The sequence below is a fragment of the Nomascus leucogenys genome, chromosome 22a (genome assembly GCF_006542625.1).
Source record: "Nomascus leucogenys isolate Asia chromosome 22a, Asia_NLE_v1, whole genome shotgun sequence".
NCBI lineage: Eukaryota > Metazoa > Chordata > Mammalia > Primates > Hylobatidae > Nomascus > Nomascus leucogenys.
In genome coordinates, this window is record NC_044402.1 from 2,099,117 (window position 1) to 2,121,994 (window position 22,878).

General features: G+C 52.5%; 2 protein-coding genes across 3 annotated transcripts in view; one reads left to right on the forward strand and one right to left on the reverse strand.

Annotated features, from left to right (window-relative positions):
• Positions 1–8,181: 8,181 nt before the first annotated feature.
• Positions 8,182–8,762, reverse strand: LOC100582782 (40S ribosomal protein S20). Its single transcript, XM_012497968.2, has one exon. The coding sequence runs from the start codon at positions 8,581–8,583 to the stop codon at positions 8,224–8,226; it is 360 nt and encodes a 119-aa protein (XP_012353422.1). The 5' UTR covers positions 8,584–8,762; the 3' UTR covers positions 8,182–8,223.
• A 9,263-nt stretch (positions 8,763–18,025) lies between these two features.
• The window catches only part of PPP1R13B (protein phosphatase 1 regulatory subunit 13B), a 123,164-nt gene continuing 118,311 nt past the window's right edge, over positions 18,026–22,878 (forward strand). Inside the window, exon 1 of one of the 2 annotated variants that reach the window (XM_030803748.1) lies at positions 18,026–18,310. In XM_030803748.1, coding sequence (XP_030659608.1) covers positions 18,098–18,310 — 213 coding nt within the window. In that variant the 5' untranslated portion in view covers positions 18,026–18,097. Of the gene's footprint in view, positions 18,311–18,953; positions 19,275–22,878 lie in introns of those variants that run through there. The other variant, XM_030803749.1, reaches the window with a different exon arrangement.

Genomic DNA, 22,878 nt, shown 5'->3' on the forward strand with positions numbered 1-22,878 from the left:
CGGCGCAAGGCTGCTTTGATGGTGGAAATGCACAGTCACGGCCGCCCATAGGTCTGGGAGCACCTGGAGCTGAGTCTGAGGTTGCAGGGGCTCCAGGCCCCATCTCGCCCGTGTGACCTAAGGTCTGGTTCATTCACCTCTCTGGGCCTTGGTTTCCTCATCTGTCAAGTAGGAATGACAGCAGTGCTTACTTCCTGGAGGCTGTTCGAGGATGAAAGGACAGTGTGTGTGAAAGGCCCCAGGGAGCTCCAGCCAGGGCGCAGGGGAGGAAGGATTAGGCAGCACCCCACAAAGCAAAGTCAGAGCTACCTGACAAGTCCACACACCTTCGAGGGGGTCAGGAGGTGGCGGAAGGTGCCCGGGAAGGCTTCCAGCAGGAAGGTTCTGGAACATCCGCCCATGTTTGAACCCCTCTCAGCGTCCTTCCAGCAATGGAGCGCCTCGCTGCTCCTCCAGGCTTAGCTGCAGGTCTTCCTCTCTTCTACGGAACATCCTGTGAGTCCCCTGCCCCCCTCACCTCCCCCAGCCCTGTAGTGTGTCCCTGGGCTTTCAAGTGGCTCACGCCTGTAATCCCAGCATTTTGGGAGGCCGAGGCAGGCGGATCAGGAGTTTGAGAGCAGACCAACCTGGCCAACATGGGGTAATGCTGTCTCTACTAAAATACAAAAATTGGCTGGACATGGTGGTGGGCGTCTGTAGTCCCAGCTACTCAGGAGGCTGAGGCAGAAGAATTGCTTGAACCCGGGAGACAGAGGTTGCAATGAGCCGAGATCCTGGGTGACAGAGAGACACTCTGTCTAAAAAAAAAAAAAAAGGCTGGCCTCAGTGACTCACACCTGTAATCCCAGCACTTTGGGAGGCCGGGGCGGGCGGCGGATCACGAGGCCAATAGATTGAGACCATCCTGGCCAACATGGTGAAACCCCATCTGTACTAAAAATACAAAAATCAGCTGGGCATGGTGGCATGGGCCTGTAATCCCAGCTACTTGGGAGGCTGAGGCAGGAGAATCACTTGAACCCAGGAGACAGAGGTTGCAGTGAGCAAAGATGGTGCCACCGCCCTCCAGCCTGGGCAACAGAGCGAGACTCCATCTCAACAAAAAAAAAAAAGCGGGGGCGGGGGGCGGGCGTAGTGGCTCATGCCTGTAATCCCAGCACTTTGGGAGGCTGAGGCGGGCAGATCACGAGGTCAAGAGATCGAGACCATCCTGGCCAACATGTTGAAACCCCGTATCTACTAAAAAAATACAAAAAATTAGCTGGGTGTGGTGGTGTGTGCCTGTAGTCCTAGCTACTCAGGAGGATGAGGCTGGAGAATGGCTTGAACCCGGGAGGCGGAGCTTGCAGTGAGCCGAGATCGCGCCACTGCACTCCAGCCTGGGTGACAGAGTGAGACTCTATCTCAAAAAAAAAAAAATCTGTACACAGATGGCCATGGCAGCTTTGTTCATAATTGCCAAACTTGGAAGCAACCAAGATGTCCTTCAGTAGGTCAATGGATAAATAAACTGTGGTACATCCAGAGAATGAAATATTTTTCAGTACTAAAAATAAATGAGCTATCAAACATAAAAAGACATGGCTGGGCACAGTGGCTCATGGCCTGTAATCCCAGCAATTTGGGAAGCTGAGGCAGAAGGATCACTTGAACCCAGGAGTTTAAGACCAGCCTGGGCAACATAGGAAGACCCCCATCTCTACAAAAAATAAACAGAATTAGCCAGTGTGATGGTGTGCACCTTGTGGTCCCAGTTGCTTGGGAGGCTGAGGTGGGAGGATGGCCTGAGCACAGGAGGTTGAGGCTGTAGTAAGTCAAGACTGCACCATTGCCCTCCAGCCCGGGTGACAGAGTGAGACCCTATTTGTGTTTTTTTTTGTTTTTTTTTTTCTGAGATGGAGTCTCGCTCTGTCGCCCAGGCTGGAGTGCAGTGGCGTGATCTTGGCTCACTGCAAGCTCCACCTCCCAGGTTCACGCCATTCTCCTGCCTCAGCCTCTCAAGTAGCCCGGACCACAGGCGCCCACCCTCACGCCCGGCTAATTTTTTTTTGTATTTTTAGTAGAGACAGGGTTTCACCGTGTTAGCCAGGATGGTCTCAATCTCCTGACTTCGTGATCCTCCCGACCTCGTGATCCTCCCACTTTGACCTCCCAAAGTGCTGGGATTACAGGCGTGAGCCACTGCGCCCGGCCGAGTGAAACCTTATTTGAAAAAAAAAAAAAAAAACCAAAATACGAAAAAATGAAAAGCCTACATACTGTATGATTTCAGTACAGGACATTCTGTAACAAGCAAAACTACGGAGACAGCAGAAGATCAGTGGTTGCCCGAAGATGGGGAGGGAGGGGTGAATAGTGGAGCACAGGGGAATTTTAGGACAGAGAAACTACTCTGCATGACACTAGAGTGGCAGATACATATGGTTATGCATTTGTCCAAACCCATAGAATGTATGAGAGCAAGCGTGGGCCCAAACATAAACTATGGACTCTGGAGATCATGATGTGTCAATGCAGGTTCATTGATTGTAAACAAACATGCCGCTGTCGGGGTAGATGTTGGCAGTGGAGGAGGCTGCGTGGGGTGGAGGGACAGCGGTCTATGGGAGAGCTCTGTGTCTTCCACTCCATTTGGCTGTGAACCTAAAACTTCTCTAAAAAATAAAGCCTATCATAATATTTTTAAAAAATCAAGCCAGGCAGGAGAGCAGGGTCTGGAGGCAGGGAATCTAAGGCCATTTCACACCAACTTCCTAGAACTAAATTGAAAAGAAAACCCTGACTTTCCAAGCCCAAGTAACAAAATGACCTGAGGCTACTCCTTTTGCAAACCTCCACTTTTTTTATTTTTATTTTTTTTGGAGACAGGGTCTCTGTTGCCGAGGCTGGAGTGCCAGTGGCACGATCTTGGCTCACTGCAACCTCTGGCTCCCAAGTCCAAGCGATTCTCCTGCCGCAGCCTCCTGAGTAGCTGGGACCACAGGCACGTGCCACCACCACGCCCAACTAATTTTTTTGTATTTTTAGTAGAGACGGGGTTTCGCCATGTTGGCCAGGCTGGTCCTGAACTTCTGACCTCAAGTGATCCGCTCTCCTCAGTTTCCTAAAGTGCTGGGATTACAGGCGTGAGCCACTGCACCTGGCTCAAACCCACACCTTTTCTTCATGGCAGATGGGAAATTGGCTGTTGGCAACCAATCAGACTGAATGGTGGCCGAGTCTTCATTTGCACAGGAGTATAACTTTGTAACTTTAGCCTCTGATTCGTCACTTTCTATAGCCAATCACACAGGAGTGTGACCTCTGTAACTTCACTTCAGCCTCTGATTGACTGCTTTCTGCAACCGACTGTGGGCCACCACTTCATTTACATAAGGTGACTACCAAGTGGCAATGGGAAACCCGTAGTGGATATTTGAACCCAAGAAGATTCCATATCCGGGATCTTGAGCCGCTGCTCGGGCCACTCCCACACTGTGGAGTGTACTTTCATTTTCAGTAAATCCCTGCTTTCATTCTTTCGTTGCTTCATTCTTTCTTTGCTTTGCTGGGCATTTTGTCCAATTCTTTGTTCAAAACGCCAAGAACCTGGAAAACTTGCAGTCAAGACCCTCTACTGGTGACACAAGTACATGGATTATTATGATGACGATTTTTTTTGGAGACAGAGTCTCGTTCTGTTGCCCAGGCTGGAGTGCAGTGGCATGATCTAGGCTCACTTCAACCTCCACCTCCCAGGTTCAAGCAATTCTTGTGCCCCAGCCTCCCGAGTAGCTGGGATTACAGGTGTGTGCCACCGCTAATTTTTCTATTTTTAGCAGGGATGGGGTTTCACCATGTTGGCCAGCGTGATCTCAAACTACTGGCCTCAAGACATCCGCTGGTATGTGCATGTATGTGGGTGCGTGTGTATGTAAATTCCCCCCGGCCCCAAATGGACCCGTCTTTCAAGACCAACATCCTCCAGCAAAGCCTCTCCTGGCCTCGCCTGTGCTCTTCAGACCTCGCTCAGCTGAGCAGCCCCCTGACTCCGGGCAGACTGAAGGGCCAGCAACTTCCTTTCAGCGTCTCTGGGAGGTATGTACCATGTCCTCCTACTTCACTTCAGAGGTGTTTCCTGAACTTTTCAGAACCATCTCAGGCACCCCAGCACCAATTGCAGCAGTCAGCCGCCTTATCTCCAAATACCACTGCCAGCTGCCTTCTCTGGTGTTGGCAAAAAAGGACAGATCACCCTGTTCCCCTTTGTACTCATGTCTATGTGGGGGAGGCTGGTGTGGGTGAGCCAGTGAGAGCAGATGCCGCTGTTGGGCTGGTGGGGGCGTTTCAAGGTCAGGTAGGCAGCCTTCGCACTCAAGGCAGATCAGCAGATGAGCTGGCTGGCCGTGAGATGGGGGCCCTCCCCAGCAGGCAGCAGCGTCTCACCCAGTGCAGGGACACAGCAAATACCTATGTGGTGTTCACCATGTGACGCACGCATTGTTTTATGTAACTGACAGAAATCCTTGAAGGAGGCTGGGCACTGTGGCTCATGCTTGTAATCTCAGCACTTTGGGAGGCCAAGGCAGGCGCATCACCTAAGGTCAGGTGTTTGAGACCAGCCTGGCCAACACGGTGAAACCTCGTCTCTACTAAAAATACAAAAATTAGCCGGGCATGGTGGTGCACGCTTGTAGTCCCAGCTACTCGGGAGGCTGAAGCAGGAGAATTGCTTGAACTCGAGAGGTGGAGGTTGCAGTGAGCCGAGATCTTACCACTGCACTCCAGCCTAGGTGACAGAGCAAGACTCTATCTCAAAAAAAATAATAATAATAGTAATAATAATCCTTGAGGGAGGCACTGTTATTATCCCCATCTACGGGTGAGCAAACTAAGGCACAGAAACTAGCCCAAAATTACACAGCCAAAACTAAGTGGCAGATGTTCTCTAGTTCCACAGTCCAAGCTCATAGGTACTGTGTGAAAGAAAGCACATTTTGGGCCGGGCGTGGTGGCTCACGCCTGTAATCCCAGCACTTTGGGAGGCCGAGGCGGGCGGATCACGAGGTCAGGAGATTGAGACCATCCTGGCTAACATGGTGAAACCCCATCTCTACTAAAAATACAAAAAATTAGCTGGGCGAGGTGGCGGGCGCCTGTACTCCCAGCTGCTCAGGAGGCTGAGGCAGGAGAATGGCGTGAACCCTGGAGAGCAGAGCCTGCAGTGAGCTGAGATCCAGCCGAGATTGCGCCACTGCACTCCAGCCTGGGCGGCAGCGAGACTCCATCTCCAAAAAAGAAAAGAAAAGAAAAAAAAAGAAAAGAAAAGAAAAGAAAAGAAAAGAAAAGAAAAGAAAAGAGAGCACATTTTGCTAACTTCTTGCTACAAAATATCCAAGTAGTTACTGCCAAATGGATCCTGAGCTCATAAAACAATGCAAAGTGTATACATTGTAGAGAGTGTAGGATTTAGAGTCAGAAGAACTGGATTTGAATCTTGGCTCTCCCACTCAGTGGCTGAAAGACCCGGAAAGCCTCTATATCCTCATCTGTAATGAAGGGGAAATGGTATTTCCTTCACAGGATTATAGCGACGGCAAGTGAGATAAAATCCTTTGAAACACTTGGGAATGATGCAATGACAATTTTGAAAATCAAGATTAAATTTCAACATAAAAATAATTTATTAAGGAGCACTCAGAAGTGGCCTTGATTCGGCCCTCTAGAAAGACCACAGCAGATGGACTAGGGGAGAAACCCCAGGCCAGGAAAGGCAGGTGCATCTGAGAAGCTTCAAGAAGGGGTTTTTGTACATGACAGATGATGGAATCAGTGCTCCTGCTTGGGACAGTGAAGGGACATTGTCCTCAGGAGTGGGACCCAAGGTTGACCTGGAAGCAGCTGGCCGGCGGGAAGGACAGGGCAGGGCTGGAAGCCAGCGTGCCAGCCGAGTCGCTTCTCCCCAGGTTCAACTTCCTCCCACCAGGAGCCCCTGTGACAGGGAGCACAGATGGTCAGAGAGTTCCAGGTGGGCCAGGGAACAGGGAATTCGGACCGAGAGTTGGACGGAGGCAGGCCGTTGGGTGCCCACCCAGTGGACTGCAGGGAGGTGGGTGCCGAGGGAGCACAGAGCCTAGAAACTGGCAAGGGAGCGAGCAGGGATGGCCTGAGCTGGGAACGGTTTGCCAGCAGCTTCACTGGGCAGAGCTGGCAACACTCTCCACCCCTTAGTTACCTGTGAGGGAGCCAAAGAGTGGTCCTCCAAGGAGGTGGTCAGCCAATTTCAGAGGTCAACCAAGAAGAGGCACCCCTTCTTCTCGGGCCTCCTTCCCTTTCCCTTCCCCACCCTCAACATTCACTAAACACCTGCAGAGGTTTATGGGACCAGGTGCTAGGAAGGCCCCCCATCTGTCCCTACCCGGCCAGTTCATGTGGGCCTTCCTTTCCTTCCTTCCCTCCCTCCCTCCCTGGCTCCTTCCCTCCACTCCCTCCCTCCCTCCCCCCTTCCTTCCTTAGTGGTTACTTACTGAGTGTCAGGCACTGTTCTAAGTGCTTGGGACACATATACAGATCCCTGCCCTCCTGGAACTTACATTTTACTAGGAGCAAGACAATAAACAATAAATATAATAAGACCAGGCGCGGTGGCTCATGCCTGTAATCCCAGCACTTTGGGAGGCCGAGGCAGGCGGATCACCTGAGGTCGGGGGTTCGAGACCAGCCTGACCAACATGGAGAAACCCTGTCTCTACTAAAAATACAAAATTAGCCAGGCGTGGTGGCACATGCCTGTAATCCCAGCTACTGGGGAGGCCGAGGCAGGAGAATCGCTTGAACCCGGGAGGCGGAGGTTGCGGTGAGCCAAGATCACGCCATTGCACTCCAGCCTGGGTGACAAGAGTGAAACTCCATCTCAAAAAAATATATATATATTTATATATATATATAAAATAAATATGTGAATAAAATGTTATATTAGAAGGCAATATATGTTAGGGGAAAGAGAAAAAGTAGAACAGAGTGTCCTGGGTTGGGTGTCCAGAGGGCAAGCCCAGAAACTGGGATTCCAGGGCCAGCTGTGGGTCTGGAAAGTGATCCTAGGAAGCGAGATGAGGAGGGAAGGAGAGACGACAGGGTGCATACCTAAACAGGGTACCCCGTGCTTGGCTGGGCTCAGTGGCCTCTGGGCAGCTGTGTGGAATGTGCATCCAAGCGGGGCCGGCCTGTCAGGGGAGGGGGCCAGGGACCCCCCCAGCCCCGCAGTCTTTGTGAGGACTGCTCCTGTGCAACAGCCAGGATGGTGGAGTGGCCTCCCACAGCCTCAGGGGCTGCCAGATGGGTCCGGTGGTGACAGCCTGGGGCAGTGGCTCTCAAAGTGTGGTCCCTGGACCAGCAGCATCAGCACCACAGGGGAACTTGTTAGAAATGCGAATACTTGGGCCCATCCCAGACCTACTGGAGCAGTCGCTCTGGGGATGGACCCAGCCCTCCAGGCGATTCTCAGGTGCTGAAGGTGGAGAAGCATCGGCTTTAGCGATGTGGCTAGGCACCACCAAGGTCTGCACAGGGTTTGGGGACTCGGGAGTGAGTGGGGTAGTGTAGGGGTGGTGTCTTAGTTCCGGCTGCTGTAACAAAGTATCATTAACTGGGTGCTTGTCAACAACAAAAATGTATTTCTCACAGTTCTGGAGACTGGAAAGTCCAAAGTCAGGGCAGCAGCAGGTGCAGGGTCTAAGGAGGGCCTGCTTTCTGCTTCATAGACAGCACTTCTTTTTTTGAGATGCAGTCTTGCTCTGTCGCTAGGCTGGAGTGCAGCAGCACGACCTTGGCTCACTGCAACCTTCGCTTCCGGGTTCAAGTCATTCTCCTGCCTCAGCCTCCCGAGTAGCTGGGATTATAGGTGCCCACCACGTCCAGCTAATTTTTGTGTTTTTAGTAGAGATGGGGTTTTGTCATGTTGGCCAGGCTGGTCTTGAACTCCTGACCTCAGGTGATCCGCCCACCTCAGCCTCCCAAAGTGCTGCGATTACAGGCGTGAGCCACCGCGCCCAGTCGACAGCACCTTTTGACAGTGTCCACACACGCCAGAAGGGGTGAGGGGTCTCTCCAAGGTCCCTTTTATAAGGGCATTAGTCCCATTCACGAGGCTCTGCTTGTTATGGACTGAATGTGCCCTCCCCAAATTCATGTGTTGAAATTCTATTTTTTTTTAACAACTGGTAATCAATTTATTAAAATAGTGACTTAAGCATCTGCAATGGTGACTTCCACCTCAACTCCTGGCTCAATACTGATGGACGTAATCTGCTTAACAATCTCAGAAGGACTGTGCAAGTCAATGAGTCGCTTGTGAATTCTCATCTGGAAACGATCCCACGTCTTAGAACCTTCACCACAAGGAGTTTTTCTTGTAGTGATTCTCAAGGTCTTGGTAGGCATTCGAACTGGTCCTTTCACTTTGAGATTCTTTTCTTTTGCGCCTCTGATCAAGTCAGCACACACCTTTTCCAGGGATTTTACGTTGCGGCTTGTTAGGGTGATTCGAATTCGGTGAATTGCCACTTCCGGCTCCACGGGTGTTTTTCCGGTATCCTTAAAAGCCATGGCTGCTGTGCGGCTTCCTGACCGACTTGTTCCTCTGCGAGAGCGAACAGCGGTGAGTCAGGAGCAGGAGCGTGCGGACCAGATATCCTCAGCACCTACGACCCCGTCTTCCTCAAAAAAAAAAAAGCCATGTGTTGAAATTCTAACCCTTAAGGTGGTGGTATTTGGAAATACATTTGCACTATCGGAGGAGGCCTTGAAGGATAGACCAAGTGTCAGCAGATCCACCTAGAATGGAAGAGAGGGACCTTGGAGAGCCACAGCCCGGACCACAGGGGCTGTGGAGAACACGGCAGTCTGGCTTGCTGGGAGCAGAGTTGGGGCACTGCAGGCGAGGCCACCAGGTGTGGCTGTTACATGACAGCCATTGATGGTGCTACGGAAGGGCCTTCAGTGGGGGTAGTGACATATGTATTTTGGGGTCCTGTTAAAATGCAGTTGTTCTTACAAACCAGGAAGGCTCTGGCTCAGGAATTCACTTGATGTCTCATACTACAGAAAACCCCTACAAAGAAGAAAGGTGTTTGCGCAGAAGTTTCCTGCACACCTGTGCTGGGTGTCCGGCTTTCGTCCTCCCAGATCGACGCTCCATCCTTCACCCTGCTTTTGCATTTTTGGGCCACCTCCATGGGCTGCAGCCACATGTGGAGGTGCCCCATGGGAGGTCAAAGGCAGGAGCGGGAGCGATGCGGGAATGGTTCCCCTCCCTCTTTGGGCCTGCCTCTGACCAATGCCACTGCCCTCCAGGCCGGCCTCCTCTGGACTTTCTTCTTTGCTGGAGAGCTCCCCTTTCTCTTCCTTCCAGCCCTGAGGGTGGAAAGAGCCCCCCAATGCTGGTCCCAGAGTCCTGCCCTCCCCTAGTGGTCCCCCCTCCCTTCTGTAAGCATCCCCCTTTGTAAATCGCCCTCCTGGAATTTCCCTAATTTGCGGAAGCCATCTGTTTCCCCATGGGACCCTGACTGATGTGACAGTGTTGTGAGTAATGGCGGGAACTGGAAGCAGCCAAGAGGCAGAGAGCTGGGGACAAGCAGTGGGTTAGGTGGAAGAATGTCAGGGAAAACCCGAAATAAAGGCAGGAGTGAGTGGGCGCTTAGGGTAGGATACTTGGTGAAGAAGAAAAGACGGAAGACTAAAGCGTGTGGCCTCACATGATCTCCAGAGGGAAAGCTGTGTGCAGGGACCAAGACTCCTACCCTCCTTCGGGCCTAGCACGGAGGAAGGAAGAAAGGTCAGGAATGAATGAATGAATGAATGAATGAAGTGTCCTGGCCCAGCAGCCTTTTCTTCCTCACAGGGGCCCCAGACAGATTCCAGAAGGAGGGGAGAAAGAGAGGTTTAGACCCTGAAAGACCAGTACTGTGTGCGTAGGACACCAGGCAAACCCTGCCAAGGCAGAGGGCGGGACTTGCGGAGCCGGGAGTTTTTGGAGGCAGCGGCCACCAGGCAGAGGCCATACACTTGGTTCCAGGTTCCAGTCACAGACTCTGTAGCTCTGTGGCCCTGGGCAAGTGGCAAAGCCTCTCTGGGCTTCAGAGAACGCCTGCCCCGCTCTGATTCCTTGCAGGAAGATGAGGCTGCAGTCAGCTGAACACTTGCTGAGTTTTGGGCATGGCGACCCCTACCCTGGACAGTGACCCTGTGACAGAGGCCTGTTGCAGGAATGAAAACAGGTGGGTTGGCTCCAGAGACCCCGTCCCTAAGTTCCAAGACTCCTGGGTGGGAACTCCTGGCAGGGACACTCTTTTCTGTGGCCTGGGGTGGATGTCGCTGGGTTTCCAGCTGTATTTTCTTTGGTGGAGGCAGCAGTGGAGTCTGCCCTCCATGCACATTTATTAGGTGTCTACTGTGTGCTGGGGACTGGGGATCTGGTGGGGGACACAAGTGTGGCCTCACAGGCCACGGGGGCCACCTGCGGCCAAACAAAAGACCAAAAACAAGCAGATAGCTGGGTGTTTTCCCACCAACTTATTTTCTAACCTGGATAACAAAAAATATTACTTAATGCCCCAGAGGAGCGAATGGAACCACAACTGGTTCACAGCCAACACTTGCGAAAACAGGTTTCCCCGGGCAGCTGTGGGGGCGGAACAGGAGCTGCACGTCCCATTGTCCCAGAGTCCCCACCCCCACACTGGGGAGGGGCTGCCAGCGGGGCCTAGGGTGGGGTGGGAGTCGGCCTGAGGCGGGGGATGGTGAGGGCAGGAGGCTGGAGAGCCACAGACCCAAGCCCTCAGGGGTTTAACTACCCTTGACCGTCAGGGCAGAGGGGAGGCCCCGAGGGGTCCCAGTGGGGAGTGGTTGGGTTGGATTTTCCAGCGGGAGGGAGGCTAACTTGGAGTAGAGGTGAGGGCAGCTCAGGTTGGGGTGGGGCCAGAGAAGAAACGAGGTGTGTGTGTTGTGGGGGAAGGACTGAGGGGGTGAGGGGCACGGGTAACACCTGGCATTTGGCTGCAGTGCCAGATGGATCCTAGAGTGGGCCGCAGGCCCAGGCTGGACAGGAAGGGGAGTCATGAAATGTGGCCTTCCTGGGAACACTGTGGCCAAGCAGATGTCAGCACAGAGCCTACGGCACCCTCTCTTAGGCCTGGATAAGGCATTGTGGGCACCAGGTCGCAGGCCTTCAAATCCTACCCCAGATAGAAGCCCTTCCCCACATCCACTTCCTCTACCTTCCTCATCCTAAGGGCCCGCCCTCCTCCACTGCTGCGGAAGGCCAGCCAGCTTCCACCGGAAGCTTAAGACTGTAAATCAGCTGTCAGAGTTTCCCCTGGAAACACCAGAGGGAAGGCCCTCTGCCCTCAGGGCCAACAAAATCCAGACCCACCACAGCCCACAAACTGAAGCCTGACCCTACCTCCCTCCACAGCCTCCAGCACTTTCCCTTACCTGCTCCTCCCCCTCCCTGCTCCCTGCAGCCCACAACTCAAATTCACCTTCTCCTGGCAGAGGCAGCTGACTCTGTCACATTATCTGGCTTTATTATTATTGTTGTTATTATTATTTTGAGACAGGGTCTCCCTCTTTTGCCCAGGCTGGAGGGTAGTGGTGCGATCTCAGCTCACTGCAGCCTCAAGACTCCTGGGCTCAAGCAATCCTCCCACCTCAGTCTCCCAAGTAACTGGGACTACAGGAGCACTCCACCACGTCTGGCTACTTTTTGTATTTTTGCTGTACGGACAGGCTCTCCTTATGTTTCCCAGGCTGGTCTTTTTTTTTTTTTTTTTTTTTTGAGATGGAGTCTCGCTCTGTCGCCCAGGCTGAAGTGCAGTGCCGCAATCTCGGCTCACTGCAAGCTCCACCTCCCGGGTTCACGCCGTTCTCCTGCCTCAGCCTCTCCGAGTAGTTGGGACTACAGGCGCCCGCCACCACGCCCGGCTAGTTTTTTGTGTGTTTTTTTTAGTAGAGACGGGGTTTCACCGTGGTCTCGATCTCCTGACCTCGTGATCCGCCCGCCTCGGCCTCCCAAAGTGCTGGGATTACAAGCGTGAGCCACCGCGCCCGGCCTCCCGGCTGGTCTTTAACCCCTATCCTCAAGTGATCCTCCCGCTCCAGCCTCCCAAAGTGCTGGGATTACAGATGTGAGCCACCGTGCCCGGCCTGGCCTTATTGTTAAAAATACACTTAGCAGCGTTTGTGTTCTTGTCTATCATCTTCTACCCTGGCCGGAATACAAACTCTGTGAGGACAGGGACCTCACTGTTTTGCTCAAGGCTCTGTCACCAGGGCCTGGACCTGGGTGGGTACATGGAAGAAACCAGGGGACACCTGTTAACGGAGCCTGCTGGCCCCTGGGGCAACAGGTACATGGACAGCTCCAAGGTGGCAGATTGTGATGCATGACCCAGGTCTGGGCAGTCTGGAGGAATGTGGTGAGATGTGTCATCCCTGGGCGATCTGGGGAAACGCTGCAGAAGAAGGCTTTGATTTTCAACAGGAACAGGTAGCACTCCTTTCTGAGGGACACGCAGAGTGCTTTCTCATACACAGGGAGGTGGGTGGACAAGGGCCTGGAGGTAGGGTCTTCAGACAGGTAATTAGGCGAAATGAAGTCCTACGGCTGGGCCCTAATGCAATGTGACTATGACCTATGAAAAGAGAGACACCAGGCAGGTGCACACACAGCAAAAGATCACCTGAGGAGCCCGCAAGAGGGTGGTCATCTGCCAGCCAAGGCAAGAGGTCTTGGAAGAGTCCGGCCCTGCAGCACCTGGAGCTTGGACTTCCAGAAAATTACCACGAAATTGTGAGAAAATAAATCTCTGTTTTTTAAGCCACCCAGTCTGTGGTATTTTGTTATGGCAGGCCTAGCAAACCAATACGGGTCTTAGGCGTGTTTTTTGTTGTTGTTGCTGTTGTTTTATTTTGTTTTTGAGACAGGGTCTCTCTCATCTGTTACCCAGGTGGGAGTACAGTGGTGTTATCTCGGCTCACTGCAGCCTTGACCCCCAGGCTCAAGCAGATCCTCCCACCTCAGCCTCCTGAGAAGCTGGGACCGAAGGCGCCTGCCACTGTGCCCAGCTAATTTTTAAACTTTTTGTAGAGGCCAGGCGGCGGTGGCTCATGCCTGTAATCCCAGCACTTTGGGAGGCTGAGGTGGGTGGATCACCTGAGGTCAGGAGTTCAAGACCAGCCTGGCCAACATGGTGAAACCCTGTCTCTACTAAAAATACAAAAATTAGCTGGGCATGGTGGCTCATGCCTATAATCCCATCTACTCGGGAGGCTGAGGCAGGAGAATCACTTGAGCCCAAGAGGTGGAGGTTGCAGTGAGCCAAGATCGTGCTACGGCACTCCAGCCTGGGTGGCAAGAGTGAAACTCCGTCTCAAAAAACAAAAAAACAAAAAACAAAAAATTTTTTTGTAGAGATGGGGTCTCACCATGTTGCCCAGGCTGGTCTCAAACTTTTGGGCTCAGGCAATCCTCCCACCTGAGCTTCCCAAGTAGCTGGAACCACAGGCACATGCCACCACACCTGGCTGATTTTTGTATTTTTTGTAGAAATGGGATTTTGCCGTGTTGCCCAGGCTGGTCTCCAACTCCTGAGCTCAAGCAAGGCACCCATCCCAGCCTCTGAAAGTGCTAGGATTATAGGCATGAGGCACCATGCCCAGTCAAGTTTTAAAAAATGTTATTGTAATTTAGTAATATAGTCACCTGATTCAAAAATCAAACATGAAATGCAACAGCAGCCGAGAGATGAAGGTCAGCATCAATGGCACTGTCATGCTGATCATATGCATCCTTGATACAATCGGATGAGAATGGTCCCGTACCTCTGTGGTCTTCCTCCTCCAAACTCATAACCTCGGTGTAATCATGAGAAAAACATCACATACATTTCAACTGAGGGACAGTCTACAAAATACCTAACAAGCACTCAGAACTGTCCAAGCCATAAAAAACAAGGAAAGCTGGCAGGGCACGGTGGCTCACACCTGTAATCCCAGCACTTTGGGAGGCCGAGGCAGACGGATCACCTGAGGTCAGAAGTTCGAGACCAACCTGACCAACATGGAGAAACTCCGTCTCTACTAAAAATGCAAAAGTTAGCCAGGAGTGGTGGCGCATGCCTGTAATCCCAGCTACTCGGGAGGCTGAGGCAGGAGAATCACTTGAACCCCGAAGGCAGAGGTTGCGGTGAGCCGAGATCGCGCCATTGCGCTCCAGTCTGGGCGGTGAGAATGAAACTCTGTCTCAAAAAAAAAAAACAAGGAAAGCCGAGACTGTCACAGCCACAGCCAAGAGGAGTCTAAAGTCTAAGGAGACAAGGAGACACGACGACTAAACGCCACGTGATGTTCTGAAACAAAGGCACTGGCTAAAAACTAAGGAAATCTGGGAAAAGTACAGACCTGAGTTGATACTAATGTATAGATACTGGTTCATTTGTTGTAACAGATGTACTGTACTGATGTAAGATGTTAAAAAATCGGGAAAACTGGATGGAGAAAGGTGTATCTGGGAACTCTCTGTATTTCAAACTCTTTGCAATTTTTCTATTAAACTGTTCTAAAAATAAAGTGTATTTATTTATTTATTTATTTATTTTGAGATGGAGTCTCACTCTGTCATCCAGGCTGGAGTGCAGTGGCACAATCTCGGCTCACTGCAAGCTCCACCTCCCGGGTTCAAGCCATTCTCCTGCCTCAGCCTCCCGCGTAGCTGGGACTACAGGCGCCCGCCATCACGTCCAGCTAATTTTTTGTATTTTTAGTAGAGATGGGGTTTCACCGTGTTAGCCAGGATGGTCTCGATCTCCTGACCGTGATCCACCCGCCTCGGCCTCCCAAAGTGCTGGGATTACAGGCGTGAGTCACCGTGCCCGGCCCTAAAGTTTATTTTTCAAAAACTAATAGTGAAAAGCCTCACTCTGATTTCTGCCCCTTATCTACCCAGTTCCCATTCCCACGTGCAGTCATCACTTTATTAGTGTTCCCTGGATTCTTCCAGAATTTATTTATGCCAACATGAATATATACTAATCTCCTCCCTAAAGGGACTTTTTATCTGTTTTAAGAGTATTTAATCATTTTTAATTTTTTTAAATTAAAATAGAGATGGGGGGGTCTTGCTATGTTGCCCAGGTTGGTCTCAAACTCCTGGGCTCAAGCGATCCTCCTGTCTTGGCCTCCCAAAATGCTGGGATTACAAGCGTGAGCCACAGTGCCCGGCCTAATTTTTTTTTTTTTTTCCCCTGAGGCAGGGTCTCTCTATGTTGCCCAGGCTAGAGTGCAGTGGCGTGATCTTGGCTCACTGCAGCTTCCATCTCCCGGGCTCAAGTGAACCTGTTGCCTCAGCCTCCTGAGGAGCCGGGACTACAAGTGAGCACCACCATGCCTTGCTTTTATTTATTTATTTTGAGATGGAGTCTTGCTCTGTCTCCCAGGCTGGAGTGCAGTGCCGCAATCTCGGCTCACTGTAACCTCTGCCTCCTGGGTTAAGCGATTTGGACCAGCCTCAGCCTCCCGAGTAGCTGGGATTACAGGCATATGCCACCACGCCTAGTTCATTTTGTATTTTAGTAGAGATGGGGTTTCACCGTGTTGGCAAGGTTGGTCTTGAACTCTTGACCTCAAGTGATCCACCCACCTTGGCCTCCCAAAGTGCTGGGATTACAAGCAGAGCCACCATGCCCAGCCCCTTTAATCATTTTTTTTTTTTTTTTTTTTTTTGAGACGGAGTCTCCCTTTGTTGCCGGGCTGGAGTGCAGTGGCACAATCTCGGCTCACTGCAATCTCTGCCTGCCGGGTTCAAGTGATTCTCCTGCCTCAGCCTCCCAAGTAGCTGGGACTACAGGTGCTCGCCACCACGCCCAGTTGATTTTTGTATTTTTAGTAGAGACAGGGTTTCACCATGTTGGCCAGGATGGTCTTGATCTCTTGACCTCATGATCCATCCGCCTCGGCCTCCCAAAGTGCTGGGATTACAGGTGTGAGGCACCACGCCTGGCCCCTTTATTCATTTTTAACATAAAATATTTCAAACATAGAGTATAAAGTACAATGCACCCCAACATACCCACCATCCGGGTTCAAATGTTATCAAGAATTTGCCACGTATGTTTCAGCTATTCCTAACTGCTTGGCTCTCTTTCCCTCTGGCTGAATTGTTTTTAAATGAATTGCAGACCCCTGACATATGCTAGCATGCATCTCTAAAAAATATGGACATCTTCTTCCATAACCTTAATGCCTATATCCCATCATTAGTGGTGATTCCTTTTTTTTTTTTTTTAGAGATGGGAGGATCTCATTGTGTTGACCAGGCTGGTCTCGAACTCCTGGCCTCAAGCAATCCTCCCATCTTGGCCTCCCAAAGTGGTAGAATTACAGGCGTGAGCCACTGCACCCCAACATTTTTTATTTTTTTGAGACGGAGTCTCGCTGTCGCACAGGCTAGAGTGCAGTGGCGCGATCTCGGCTCACTGCAGGCTCCGCCCCCTGGGGTTCACGCCATTCTCCTGCCTCAGCCTCCAGAGTAGCTGGGACTACAGGCGCCCACCACCTCGCCCGGCTAATTTTTTGTATTTTTAGTAGAGACGCGGTTTCACCATGTTAGCCAGGATGGTCTCGATCTCCTGACCTTGTGATCCGCACGCCTCGGCCTCCCAAAGTGCTGGGATTACAGGCGTGAGCCACCGCGCCCGGCCTGCACCCCAACATTAATGGCGATTCCTGATGGGCCGCTTGTGAACTTTGGTCTGTATAATGGAGAGACACAGAAGGGCTTTACAGGGTTGGGCCGTGTGTGCTCCAGGAAGATGGAGGGCAGGGGCTTGTGGGGAATGGTGGGGGCGTGGAGACTAGAGCAGTGGGCTTATAATGAATCAGCTTGGTCCAGGTGGGAGGTGATGGGCCGATGCCTGGAGGTGGCAGGCTGGGTGGAGATGAGGACGGGGACCAGCGAGAAGGACTTGACGGGGAGCTGACCAGCCTGCCTCAAATGGACCCTTGCCTGGAGGATATAGGAGGCTTTGGTGTGAGGTACAGTAGCTGCCACTGTCTGTGCCCACAGGTCCTGCAGGCAAGAGGGGGGCCCTTGTGCCAATGTTCCCCTTCCTGGGAGAGCAGGCTCATTTGGATCACCTTACCCCGGGGGCACCTCTCTGAATAGCCTTGGCAAAACCTGTCGTTTGTCAGGCTTCGTGGGCCAGAAGTACTCCTTCCTGACTCAGGGATATCAGCTGTCAAAGCTGGGGAAACCAAGGCCCAGAGAAGGAGTGCAAGTTGCCTTAAGGCCCCACAGGAGGTCAGAAGCAGAGCAGCTAGAATTAGAACTTAAGTATGTCTCTGACTTTCAGCCTAGGATCACTCATTATCTAGAGCCTCCTCTTCTCTCCAAACCCTGCGCCCAGAAGAGGGGTGTAATTAGCCATTCATGCCCAGGTGTGGATAAGTTTAAACGTCCCAAGGACGTCTGTAGACTAAGCCTCCTTGCTAATCACGGCCCAACTACAGAATGCTATTTATGGAACAGCTACCACGTGCCACAAATTGTGCTGGGAGCTTTCCATCCCTCGCATCCGAAAAAGCCCCCCCACACGAGGCAGGCACTATTATCCCTACACTCTCCCATCACAGAGACAAGCACACTACGATGCAGAGAAGATGCAGCTTCTTTAGGATCCCAGGCGAGGGTGTGGCGGAGGCGGTGCTGAACCAAGTCTGTCTAACTGGAAAGTCCACACTCTCAAACATGAGCCCCCGTGGCCTCTGAGGGACAGGGGTGGCTCCCCGGGAATGGGCTGGTGGAAGCTCCCTGGCCTCCTCCCTTGCTCTGCCCCCACTCTGCAGCAGCCAGAAGCCTCTCCGAGAACCAGACAGGCTCCAGACTGACCCTGACCTCGCGGCGGCCTTCTCCACCGGGCCGGCGCTTCCCAGGGCGGCTTACGCCTTCTGTGTCTGGGGCCATCCGCAGGCCTTGCCTTCTGATGCCCGTGGGAGTTCGGTGCTGCCGCGGGGAGCACCTCAGTCCCCCTGCCTGCTCTCCGCCGCGGTCCGGGCGAATGGCACGATGTGGGGGGCCCCGAGCGGGTGCCTGCCCCCCTGGCAGCCTTTACTGAGGGTCTGCTCAGGGCCCTGCCCGGGGCTCTGTCACTCAGGCGCTCAGGCCCGAGGCGGCGGCGCCTCTGGAGACTGGGCTGCAGGGAGAGACCCAGGCCCTGGAGACTGGGACCGGACCCTCCCCGGGGACGCTGGAGCTGGACCTCGAGGGATGCTGGCGCAGGTGGGCACAGGTGGCACAGGTGGGCGCGGGGTTCTAGGCGGCAGCTCGCTCGGGCGAAGGCCAAGGCTCGCGAGCCAGTGTGGGGGGCGCGGCCCCGAGAGCCGCGGAAGACGCCGGTGGGGGAGAAGCAGGTGCCGGCCAAGGGCGTCGGGCCGGGGCTGGTTCCGAGCGCGCGGCGTCGGGTCACGTGCTCGCTCTGGGGGGGCCCCCCGCGCCCCTCCCACCGGCCTCTGGGCCGCAGCCCCACGGCGCGCCGGCAGCCGGGGGTCAGGCCGCGGTCAGAGCGCGGGCGCGCGCCGTCGCCGCAGGGACGCTCCCGGCCCACAGTCGGCCCCCGGGATCCCGGGTTCGAGTCCCGGCCTTGCCGTGATCCGCTGGGGGACCCGGGCCGGCCCTTCCCTGTCGGGCCTCCGTCCTCCCACCGTCCGCGGTCTCCCCTAGTCGGGGCTCACGTAAGGGCGGGGGTGGCCACCGGTGCCCACTGCGCGTCCGCCCCTCCCCCGCGGCCGAGAGCGCGGACGCGCACGCACCTGGCCGCCGTTGAGAGCGAGGGTAGCGGGCGGAGCCGGGAAGCCCCGCCCCCTCTCGCCGCCCCCGCTCCCACCGGGCCAATCAGAGGGGGCGACGAGACCCGTGCGGGGCGTCGCGCTGGGGGCGGGGCCTGCGGGGGCTGAAGAGCGAGCCGGGCGGGCGGGCCGGAGGCGGTCGGGCTGGGGCTGAGGGTGAGGCGGCGGCGGCGGCGGTCGGGTGCCCGGGACGGCGACGCAGCGCGCCGGCGGCCGCGACAGGGCCGGCGAGAGCCCCGCAGCCCGCCGCAGCCGCCGCCTCGCCGCGGCCGGGCCGGAGAGCACGGCGGCGGGAGCGCGGCCTTAGAAGGCGGCCGGAGCGGCAGGCACAGCTCGGCGCGGAGCGTCCTGTCAGGCGGCGGCCGAGGGAGCCGCGGACTCTCCCCGCGATGATGCCGGTGGGTGAGGGCGGGCGGGAGGTGGCGGCGGCTTCCTCCGCGGGCCGCTGGCCAAACCTCCTTCCTCCCGCGGCTCCCAGCCCCCGCGGGCCGGTGCGAGGCCGGGCGGGCGGGGAAGGAAGTGGCTGGGCGGGCGCGCCCGGCCGCGGCGCCCCCCGGGCGGGCAGGTGGGGGCGGCGCCGGGCTGTCAGCGCGGGGCCGGGGCCGCCTGCGGGCCCTTCCTGCTCGGCCTCCGCGGCCGCGGGGAGAAGCAGATGCATCTGGGGCCGGTCATCTCCTCGGTCCTCTGCGGTGCGCGGTCGGACGCTGGGGCACAGGTCTCGTGGGTGGCACAGCTGTGACCCGCCTGAAACGAACGTCCCGGGGTCGCCCTGGGAGTCGGCGGGGTGGGCACTCGCGCCCGGAGTTCCCACACTCGGCACCCGCATTCCCGTAGCCTTCGCGGTTGTACTGAGGAGGGTGCCGAGTGCACGAATTTGGAGAGCCATCTTAGGAATTCCCTTTTCCCGTGTCTGCAATATTGGTTCGTTTTGCTTTAACTGGTTTGTTCTCCGTGTTCTGAAGGTTGAAGGAGGTTCGTTTGTAGTGGTGGTGCCTTTGTCCTGCCCTTAAGGATGCTTCCTCCTAGAAAGACATTGGCCATTAGATTTGCCATCGTCCTACCTACCCTTCCCTTTACCTGTAATCTAGGAGGGGATGCTGAATTCTGATTTTTAAAAATTGGCTTTTTAGGAGGTAAGCATCATGACTTATGAAAAAATGTGGGACTGGTCGTACCCAGTTAGAGAGGTATTGGTTTTCTGAGCGCCTATATAGTAAGTAAAATTCTCAAACACATTTATAGTAAAGTAACACAGTCATTTTTTTAACCTACAATACTACGTTGAAAATCACATTTCACAGGAAAGTGCAGTTTCTCTGCATTCTCTACTTGAATATTGCCATTCTGCTATGCTGCACCCAAGGACATTTAGATTAGATCCCCCTTCTTCCTCTTTGATTTCCTTTCTCTTGATGATCTCTTCTCCCCGTTTTTAACGGATTCCAGCATGTTTTATAGCCGGCTTTCAGTGTTTTCCAAGTCTTAAGGTTTGATCTACTTGATCCTTAGGTCTTTCTTTAGTATCAGACTTGTTGGGTTTCTAAACATTTGGTTTTAAATGGATAATTGTCTTGTAATGGAAAGAGAATTGGATGAGCATCAGAAGATCTGGGGTGAAACGCTGGTTCTTCCACTTTTTAGCTATGTGACCTTGAAGAAGTCAAGGTCTTTGAGCCTGGAATTACCTCTAAAGTAGGGATAAAAATATACCAATATCTGAGCGCTGTCCTGAGGATCAAATAGGATAATGTGTCCAAAAGTGATTGTTGAACAGAATGTCATACAAATATTTATTATTCTTAATATGGCTTTGAATTTTCAATTTCTAACTTTAATCTCTGTAAGATAAGGCATTTGGAAACTTCCCTCCCTAATTCTCACTAGCTAGATTTTGATGAAAGGCATTATGGTGTTTCAGAATTTTGAAAGTAGTTTTAGTTAAATCCTGTAATAGTTGATTGATGCATTCATACTATGGTGGCATTGAAGGATATCTAGAAAAATTTTGGCTGGCTTCATCATTGTATAATGTTTAATTATAAATATCCTGCTAAGAAACTTGGCTTACATTTTCCATATGATTCATTCAGACATTTTACCTCTGTTCCACGTGATGAGAGTTTTGAGTTCCTACCTTAACAGGTTTCCTTTTTAAGAAGTTTGTTTAGCTGGGAATTGGGACATTTCTTCAAATTTCTCAAAACAATAAAATACTGTTTTTTTAAAAAACAGGTCTGTTATCTGTTTAAAACACCGCTTTTGTTTAAAAATGCCTTTTAGAAACAGATGGTATTTCTCTTAGACTCTCATTTATGGCTTTTACTTTTGTATTTCCTTTTTGATCTCTAAAAATACTACTTGAAGGACTGAGTCCTTCTTCTATTAACACAGTTGGAGTTGGTTGTAAATTTAGTAGGAGTTTTCAGAAATGCCATTCTTACTTGGTAATATTTTAAACTATGTATCCAAAAATGTAAATAAGATTTTTCTCGATTTATTGTATATTTGGTATTCATCATGATGATGATGAATCAAAGGAACGTTGGATCATATTTTGCAGTTCGCGTAGAGCAGCACTGTCCAATAAAAATGTAAAGCAAGCCACAAACGCAATTTTAAATTTTGTGGTAACTACATGAAACAAGTTGAAAAAGTATTAATTTTAACAGTATCCTTTTATTAACTTAGCATATCCAAAATGTTATTATTTTAACATGTAATCAATATGAAAAAATCACTAAGGAGATATTTTACATTTTTTCTGGTACTAAGTGTTTGAAATCTGGCGTCAATCTGGTGACAGTTTGCATTTTACAGCACACCTCAGTTCAGACTAGCACATTTCCAGTGCTCAGTAGCTACTTGTGGTTAGTGGCTACCATATTGGACGACATAGGCTTAGAGTATATTTTATTTTATTTGAAAATTGGCAATTAGTATATAATGTCTGTGGTAACTTTTTTTTTTTCTTATTCTGTGACAGAATCTTACTCTGTTGCCCAGGCTGGAGTGCAGTGGCATGATCTTGACTCACTGCAACCTCCGCCTCCCAGGTTCAAGAGATTCTTCTGCCCCAGCCTCCTGAGTAGCTGGGACCAGGTGTGCGCCACCACACCCGGCTAATTTTTGTATTTTTGTAGGGAGTGGGTTTCACCATGTTGGCCAGGCTGGTCTTGAACTCCTGACCTCAAGTGATCCGCCCACTTTGTCCTCCCAAGAGTGCTGGGATTACAAGTATGAGCCACTGTGCCCGGCCTGTGATAACTTTTTTTTTTTTTTTTTTTTTTTTGAGACGGAGTCTCGCTCTCTCGCCCAGGCTGGAGTGCGGTGGCGCAATCTCGGCTCACTGCAAGCTTCGCCTCCCGGGTTCACGCCATTCTCCTGCCTCAGCCTCTCCAAGTAGCTGGGACTACAGGCGCCCGCCACCACGCCCGACTAATTTTTTGTATTTTCAGTAGAGACGGGGTTTCACCGTGGTCTCGATCTCCTGACCTCGTGATCCGCCCGCCTCGGCCTCCCAAAGTGCTGGGATTACAAGCGTGAGCCACTGCGCCCGGCCTGAGAGTCTTGCTCTTGCCTAGGCTGGAGTGCAGTGGCCCGATCTTGGCTCACTACAGCCTGCACCTCCCGAGTTCAAGCGATTCTCCTGCCTCAGCCTCATGAGTAGCTGGGATTACAGGCACCCTCCATCCTGCCTGGCTAATTTTTGTATTTTTGTAGAAACAGGGTTTCACTATGTTGGGCAGGCTGGCCTTGAACTCATGACCTCAGGTGATCTGCCCTCCTTGGCCTCCCAAAGTGCTGGGATTACAGGCATGAGCCACTGTGCCTGGCCATGTGGTAACTTTTAATTAATCACATGGTGTAGTACAGTGCCCAGTCTCTCAGCTGTTGGGAATAAATGAGAGTGTCTGGCCAAATTCTCATCTGACACAATCAAATCTGTAGAAGTCTTCTATTTGCTGTCGTACAAAGTGCCGTGACTTTCCACTTTTTTTTTTA